Genomic DNA, 8,604 nt, shown 5'->3' with positions numbered 1-8,604 from the left:
TGTATGAATGTACATAACCTGTATTTTTAATCCTTCCTTTTTCCTGCAACGATAATCTTGTGATCCCTGTTTGGGAGACCTGAATATACATCATACTCTATTGCGTTGCCCTTTTCCCCCAGTGTTGCAGTTTTGGGAAAGTCTTATCAGGTTTTCTATGGATCACTGATAAACCTACTGAATGTGCCTGCAGCCCAGTGTGGAGTTGAAACCAGCCACACCTGCGAACCCAACTGCTATCGTGCATACCGACAGTTAAAGTAAGCCACAAATATTCACACTGTCAGAAATGGGACATCTGTTCCACTCTGCTGAATAAGATAATGATAAAACAATAAAAAAAAATCACATTAAATTGAAATTACATAGTTGCTGATTACGTAACGGGAGCACTGTTCAATCAGCGGCGCCCTTAAGTGGCACGTTGTGTTTTTTCCCTTGGTGTTGACGTCACTCAAGGTCTTGCTTTTGCCTTCTGCCATATGGCTCTTTCCCAGAATGGTCTTTTTCCTTCCTGACCTTGATGCATATGGGAACATGTTAGGCAGGACGCGTCTATATAAACAGAGTGAACTGTTTCTTTCTTACATTCAGAGGGAAGTTACCATGAAGGCCCTGATATTCCTGGCTTTGCTTGGAGCTGCATGTATGAGACTAACCAAATTATTATTTGTCTATTTTGGTTTGATAAATAACTTGAATAATAACTTCTTATCGACATGTTTACACACTGTAGAGCTTTAAAAGAGGTTGAACTGTGTCAAATATTTGATGTATGTATCGTTTAGTATGTCTAGGTTGTATTTCGTATGTTATAATCCCCACACGCTGTTTCAGTTGCTGCAGCTGAGGACGTTAAGGTTGTCGGAGGGTATGAGTGTCCAAGACACTCTGTGCCCTACCAGGTGTCTCTGAACGCTGGGTACCACTTCTGCGGTGGATCCCTCATCTCCAGCCAGTGGGTGGTGTCTGCTGCTCACTGCTACAAATCGTAAGTACCAGAAGTACTTTTTTTTTTGTGCATTTGTTGTTTTGCCCTGCAAGTCAGGCACATAAATTGAGATAAAATTCCATTGACAAGAGCTACACCAAAGGTAATCTAAAATATGTGGGGATACTTTCTTTTGAGTTTTTCTTCATTGCATACACACACAACAAAATGTACTATACACTCAGAAAACTTGAAGCTCATGCATCAACAAAAAGACAGTTAAACTAAGACTACTAACAGTGCTTTAATCGGTTGTTATAGCAAAGCAAAGTTCAACAGAATCCAACCAGTGTGACACGGTTGTCTTTAACTCGGTGTATGCTTTGTAAGGAAACCACTGATTCATACCTCCTCCAGTCGTATCCAGGTCCGTCTCGGCGAGCACGACATCGCTGTGAATGAGGGCACGGAGCAATGGATTGATGGTGCCAGGATGATCAAGCACCCACAGTACAACAGCTACAACCTGGACAACGACATCATGCTGATCAAACTGAGCCGCCCCGCCAACCTCAACGGCTACGTCCAGCCCGTGGCCCTGCCCTCCCGCTGCCCCGAGGCCGACGAGAACTGCCTGGTGTCCGGCTGGGGCAACACCTCGGCCAACGGAAGTACGTTGAGTCTTGAATCTGGGAGTGATGAGAGGTCATGTGTCATGTGTTTGGCATTTTACTTGATAAATGAAGTTAATTAACCAAAAGGTATTCAATTATTTTTCCTTTAACAAACAAATTAGTCAACTCATCACTCCGTTGCTCATTATTTTTCTTAATACCACCTTACTTCCGTGTTATTTGTAGTATTTACATAATGGCAGGTACCTTGACTGAGACTTGCTTTCCTGCTGCACAGATGACTTTCCTGACAGGCTGCAGTGTCTGAGGCAGCCCATCATCGATGACAGGATCTGCAGGAACGCCTACTCCCACATCTTCACCGCCAACATGGTTTGCTCCGGATTCATGCACGGAGGCGCCAGCAGCTGCCAAGTGAGTTGGACTAAACCACAGTGAACACACAGGGGACACACACAAGTACACACTGTAGCACTTATTTTCACTGAGAATTGCGTTTCATTTATTTTATTTATTTATTTCCCAATGATGCATACATCCACTCTAAAATAATTTAATTAAAAATAGACAGATACATTTCTAGTGCGCACCACTGCCTCGGCTGTGTCTGTATCATGTGTGTCTGCAGGAAGATGATGTAACAGTATTGCAAGAGACACAACCCTCTGAACACGTTTCCTTTTCTAGTTTTTTGGGTGATTTGTTATAAGAGCAATGTGATTTCAATGACGTTTAAAGAATAGAGAAAGGTTCAAACATGATATGCTATTAGAAATGTATTATAACAAAATATATTAAAATACACTATAAATAAAAATCTGTATAAAATATAAATATAATACTATGTACAATATATATTACACAAAACTTTGCAAATTGATGCTGTTTTTGTGACATTTTTGTCACATTAAATGAGGTAATGTGATACTATAACGATGTGCAGGTTATAGAAGGTGCAGAAGTAAAACTACACAGCTGGGAGTTCTCTGTTAAACAGATGGGAGGTGTTGTAGAGGGTGTTTGCTCTGGGCAGGGAAGATTTCCTGTATCGGTCCTTGCGGCAGCAACGCTTCATCAGTCTGTCGGAGAAGGAGCGCTGCTGTCTTTCCTGTAGGTGGAGGAGAGGCTGCTCAGAATTATCTATAATGGATAACAGTCTGTTCAGTGTCCTCATCTCCACCACAACTTCAAAGGTGCCGGCTATGTGCCCAATTAGGGAGCCAGCCTTTTAAATCAATGCATTAAGTCTCCTGGTGTCACCGGCTCCGACGCTGCTCCCCCCAGCAGACTACAGCTCCCACAGAGCTCTGGACACAACAGACTGATGGAAGACTTCAAACATCCTGCTGCACACGTTGCTCTCAGCTTCCTCAGGAAACGCAGTCTGCTCATCCCCGTCTTATATACAGCCGCAGTGTTGCTCTTCCAGTTCAGACTGTACTACCTCCAACATGTCAACACCCTCTCCCAGAATGCACAGGGGTTGTGAGGGCCTCCTCTTCTGATTCCGATGTGTATATGGGATATTGAGAACATTGTGGTGTATGCCAGTCAATATGTCAATATGTCAATCCGAGCAGAGAATTAATTCGCTCTCCCTCCGTGTGTTGCAATCCCAGCACCTCCATGCTTTGTTTACACAGTTGGTTATAGGTGATAACGTCCCTCCGAACGCCACCTTCTTCATGGAAGCATAGCATAGCATTATGTGAGCTGTTGGGAGCCGTTGAGAAGCAATAGATGTGCTCTCAATTCAAATTTAGCAACTTTAAACAGTAGATCACTATTTTTCCATGAATATTGACGTCTCACAGCCACCTGAACTAATACATTATATAGCAAATATCTAACAATGTAGTGGTTTTATCATAACACATAGGTGGTGTTAGTATACATTTTTCACTCTTCTGACCACACCTAAAGGCCAAACGGGGTTTCAACTTTCAACCATGGAGCGCAGCAAAACCCTGGTGTTACTCTTTAATAGAAAACTGCATTAAAGTGCTCACAATGTGGTTACTAAGACCACTTAGAGAAACATTTAAACCCCTGTCGTTCTTGTGTTGCAGGGAGACTCCGGTGGTCCTCTGGTGTGTAACGGTCAGCTGCAGGGAGTCGTGTCCTGGGGTTACGACTGCGCCATGCCGGGACACCCCAGCGTCTACGCCCGCGTGTGCCGCTACAACAGCTGGATCAGCACCACCATGCGCAACAACTGAACACACGGTCACCCCATACATCCACGTCCAAGCTGACATCACAACGTCATACGCTTGTGTTCATGCTCAGTTTATTTGGAGGAACAGCCTCTGTATTACTCTTTCATTCATATGCATCTCATGAATAACGTGTTCAGGCAATATTCTGAAGGATTGGACACATTTGTTTCACATTTTTCTGGCAAACCATTAACATGCTCTTGCTTGGCAATATGGTATTTCCAGTGGTTCTGTATCCATTCTGTGCTGTCACAAGGCCACTGCCGTCTTGAAAATTAATAAATAAATGAACAAAAAGCAAATCTACACCTGTATAACATCCGTGTGTAATATTTAGTTTGTACTTAATGCACTATAGACACATGCATCTCTATGAAATATCACAGTGGGCACTTGAGTGACGTGGGATACAAGCAAACTCCAGTAAAGAAGCAGTAAGTCATAACTGCATGTCACCGTGTGGATTCTTTGCATGCATTCCTCAGACGGCACTTTGTAAACTTCGCTGTTTCTTGTTTGCCGAGGCAACCTAAATATACAAAGGAGGACAGAGAGAGCAGAGGGGATATAGCCATGCAGGCATATCAAACTGGAAGCATGTGCACACAGAAATAATGATCATAAACTTTATTTTTTATAGCTCCTATCATACAAGAGATGCAGCACAGAGTTCTTTACAATCAAGAAAAATAGACATAGAATCAACATAAAAATGGACAGAATGCCAAACTGAATGTTAAAAAATTAGGTTGAAAATAAAACATTTGATAAAATAATATGAAATACAATGCAGACCATAAAACCCACAAAATAATAATATTAAAAAAGAACCTATATTTGCAGCATGCACGTAAACATCAATAAACACTGCAGCAGTATCGAAAGGTCTCTTATTTCTCTCTTTTCTACACCAGTGGTGGAGATTTACAGAAACACAAGCATTATGGGAAAGGTTTAGCATAATTATTACTGTAAAGTTCAACAACCCACCTGACCAGCGATCCTATCCAGATCTCTCTGGCCCTGAGGGGTAAGTCTCCGTCCACTGTAAACACGTTAAAATGAAACATTACTTATTCAAATATTTACCTTAACATAGTTCTCTCTCTCCCTCTCTCTCCCTCTCACCCATTCGGGTCCTTCTCCACCATTTTGACGCCCTCCAGAGCCTGGAGGACCTTCCTCGCCACATTCCTGGAGCCCACGCTGAAATGGGCGGGGCACACACCGTTCCTCTGACGCCCTCCGTAGATCTTGATCATGGAGCCCACGCCGACCCCTCCTCGCAGGTACAGGTGACGAGCCGTCGATGCTGGTGAGAAGTGCAAACAGTATACGGGCTATGTGTTGCAATGTATCCTTGTTTTATCATCTGAAAAAACGCTCCCGTTCACCCAAAAAGACATGAAAGCAAACATTCCAACTTATCAAGCGTGAGACCTTTTTCCCCTTGTGGACTCTGTGGGGTCAACATGTCCAAGGAGATTAGATACACAACAGAGAGAGGCTTTTATTATATATATTGTACCAGTTATGGAAAATCTACTCATGATAGGACTGACAAATATTACACAATATTATAAGTGTTTTGTTTGTATTCATATATCACATGGATTCCTAAAAGGGGGTCCAGAGACCAGCAGTATTCCTTTTGACATAAAGGAAATACTGAAAAAATGTCATTTTACTTTACTGTTTAGTCTATAAAATGAGGGGAAAGCAGGGAGTTTGAGATAAAGAAAAGCTGCATTTGTGTTTTGTAACTGATTTTAAAAGAATAACCACTTCATGTATTAGTCGTTTCAGATGAACTTGAGGCATGTAAAACACTTCCAGTGTTACCGACCTGCTCTGGTGTAAAACCAGTTGTCATCGCATGGAGCCAGCTCTTTGTGCCTGGCAAGCTTCACGGTGTCGACCCATTCTGGGACTTTCAGTTTGCCGGACCTGAAAAATCAATGAGTCGATGTGATGAGTCAACGGACCGGACAGCATCAAACAACGCAACGTTCAGGAAAATTACAGCAACAAATCTGGAGCTTGTGAAGGCATGCTAGTTTTCCAGGAAGTAATGTCCGAGAGACACAAAATGGGGGTTAGGTAATGTCAGTGACCTGTCAACCAGTGTTCTGCTTTAGTGTGAAGTTCTCTTTTTACATCCTTTTTGTGAATCATCATTATGTTGAAGCCATTCAGACAACAGATGGATGGCATAGACCTATAGTGAGAAATGTATGTTATACGTTTATTTCGAAGATCTCTCTGTTTTGTTTTCTTTGGTGCCACCTGTGGCGATAAACTGTAATTGCAGGTGTAACAGCAGCAGAAGAACACAAATGTTAGTTTAAATGTTTGTTTGAAACAATAAAAGCTTTCTTTCATTATTTAATACATTTGAAAATCTGCGTTTTACACACCATATTGTAACAAATGCAGATTTTTTTTATATTCTGAGCCTCATTGGTAATTTTTAATCAGTTGTCAGTTTTTAGTTATTAGTCACATTGATGTTAAACTTTTTCCAATTTGTGATGTTACCGTCCTACAATAAAATCATAGGCAGTGTAATTTCAACAGTTCATAATGGAAAATGTCTGTTATGGTGTCAAGCTTAATTCATTGACATTCACAAGCTATTGTTTCAGACTGAAGCTCTACATACATGCATCAGGAAAAATGTGCATTCATATCAAGGCTCATTCATATGAATTGAGGACAGAAAATAAGTCTAAGACAATTAGTGCATTTAACTTAGGCCTGTTTTGAAATTGGGTTATTTAAATGTTTGTACGTGCAAGTCGACCTCTTTCCCAACATAAGTCTATGGGAGAAAGTCTTTTTGTGTCCAATGGAATCACGCAACGGCAGTGAAAGTTATAATTCTACCGTCTTCCTCCTTCATTGTTTCAGTTCTGCCTCAGCATCCCTGCTGACTCCCAGTTCCTGCAATTCTCACATAAACTGTGGCTGATATACAATATATTTTTACCCACATTTGCTCCTTAAATCATTCACACTGCTATCTGCAGGCCCAGGATCATTACACACAATCATCCAATTCCATTTCATTAAGTGCAGTTCTTGTATATTTCTTGACTCTTCATTTTGTGTGTGTGATTATTTGAGTTCAATACACTTTATAGTTACTATTTATGTGGGTGTATATCATAATGAGTACCTTTGATTTATGTTTTTTTAAATTTGATGTAGACGCTCATAATGTCTCTACGCCATGCACCTGTTCTTCTTCTGCTGCTGCCATGGCAATTCCCCTGCTTCCAATCAATTATAACTACAAACATAAAAAGGAGACAAGAGCACTATAATACTTTTGTCAAAAGATGGTTGTGCTTACAATCCTCATATGCACATCTGAATTTTGCCTGCATGATCTCATCTTGATACAATGCTCCAAAATAATACTTCCAATCATCATATGCTGTAGAAGTACAGTTAAGAGTGATATAAAAAAATAAAAATAATAATAATAATAATAATAATAATAATTGCGATCAGTTGAAGATTCTCACACATCAAAATAAAGACGGCAATGAGTAAAAAAAAAATTATAATATTGTATATAATTGCTTTATACAAGTATTTTTGAAACCGCATATGGACATCATACATAAAGACCAGTTATCCAGCTCACTTCAAGCTTTTACATCTCCTACAACTATCCAAATTACCTGTCTAAAATTAGCATAGTGGCTCTACAGAACAGTGCGTTTATTATTCGTCTTCTTAGCAGGAGGGTAACGTTTGAGCCATTGATGTGTTACAAAGGCCTCCGCCATCAGCCGTGTGATTGACAGGTGGATCTCAGCCAGTCACGTAGCGTACGCTGGTCTCGAGACTTACTTACTTTTTGAGGAAAGCTGACAGGGCCCTCACAAACTCCTGCTGGTTGACATCTTTCACCGTGACACTGGGCATCTAAAAAAGGCACAATGGAGACACGGGTGAGCTTTTAAAAAAAAAAGCGCAATTTTAAATGGTCACGTAGTTGCTTTCACGAGCCGTCATGCGTCGCGCGCGGCAGCCGTTGGAACTGTCTGCTAACGTTAGCTGCTAGCTTGCTAAAGTAGTAGTAAGTTAAGCTAGCCGTCATGACAGTCACGTACACCTCTCACACAGTAATAACACATATCTTACGTTTCATATAACGTTACCCTAAAAGGCCGGGTGGTGGAGTTTGGGTTGGAGTTTGTCTCCAGTTTAGCCGACGGCAGCTACTGCGGGTTGAAGGAAGGATGCTGAGGAGTGAGGGAGGAAGACTGCCCTCGTTTGGAAAGGATGATACCCGCAACCTCGCCAGCGACTTAAACGCCCTTAAACCGAAGCAACTCAACACACAACTCGGCGCGTATATATTTAATAAGGCAGCATGACTCGGCAATGGGTCATATTGATGGTTAAAAGACTATCTTCACCGTCACTGTGACTTTCACGACCGTGTGTGAGTTTGAGTCGTTCCCGTTGATTCCCAGCAGAGGGCAGTGTTGTGGCACCCATTTTACACCTCTGGCCCATTTCTCTGTTTAACCAGACCCAAAGGCTTTTCAAGAATTGTGCTGCAGTCAGCAGGCGAGGAGAAAGCAACTCAGTAAGGAAGACACCACCAGTGGAAGGTAAGTAACCTTTTTTTTGTTGTTTTTATTTCACTAACCTGGAGCTTTCGCTGCCGGGCTAAAAAAAAAGTCACCATCTTTTATTTGACTTGTATTGCTGCATAGTGTGCAGTTCATGTATAAAATGTGCGTAGGGCTTAAAAGAAATCCAGAAGTGAATGTAAGGTATGATACATTTTTAAGGGATG

At 41.4% G+C, this 8,604-nt stretch overlaps 2 protein-coding genes across 3 annotated transcripts; one reads left to right on the top strand and one right to left on the bottom strand.

Annotated features, from left to right (window-relative positions):
* Positions 1-606: 606 nt before the first annotated feature.
* Positions 607-3,788, top strand: LOC311027475 (trypsin-like; the record flags this gene model as incomplete). The annotated part of the gene is made up of 5 exons (XM_084031497.1): positions 607-646; positions 838-991; positions 1,349-1,602; positions 1,844-1,980; positions 3,636-3,788. The coding sequence occupies 5 exons, from the start codon at positions 607-609 to the stop codon at positions 3,783-3,785; spliced, it is 735 nt and encodes a 244-aa protein (XP_083887623.1). The 3' UTR covers positions 3,786-3,788.
* Positions 3,789-3,834: 46 nt separating this feature from the next.
* LOC311027927 (small ribosomal subunit protein eS19) lies at positions 3,835-8,257 on the bottom strand. Of its 2 annotated transcripts, none has more exons than XM_084032149.1 (6): positions 7,941-8,257; positions 7,651-7,721; positions 5,632-5,732; positions 4,914-5,097; positions 4,776-4,830; positions 3,835-4,314 (listed from the first exon to the last, which is right to left on the bottom strand). In XM_084032149.1, the coding sequence occupies exons 2-6, from the start codon at positions 7,719-7,721 to the stop codon at positions 4,267-4,269; spliced, it is 459 nt and encodes a 152-aa protein (XP_083888275.1). In that variant the 5' UTR covers positions 7,941-8,257; the 3' UTR covers positions 3,835-4,266. The 2 variants fall into 2 exon arrangements, with proteins under 2 accessions (XP_083888275.1, XP_083888276.1); XM_084032150.1 differs by having other exon boundaries at positions 7,958-8,257.
* Between the last annotated feature and the right edge of the window lie 347 nt (positions 8,258-8,604).

The sequence above is a fragment of the Eutrigla gurnardus genome, assembly GCF_963514095.1.
Source record: "Eutrigla gurnardus genome assembly, chromosome: 17".
Classification (NCBI taxonomy): Eukaryota; Metazoa; Chordata; class Actinopteri; order Perciformes; family Triglidae; genus Eutrigla; species Eutrigla gurnardus.
This window is presented reverse-complemented; position numbering and strand designations above follow the sequence as displayed.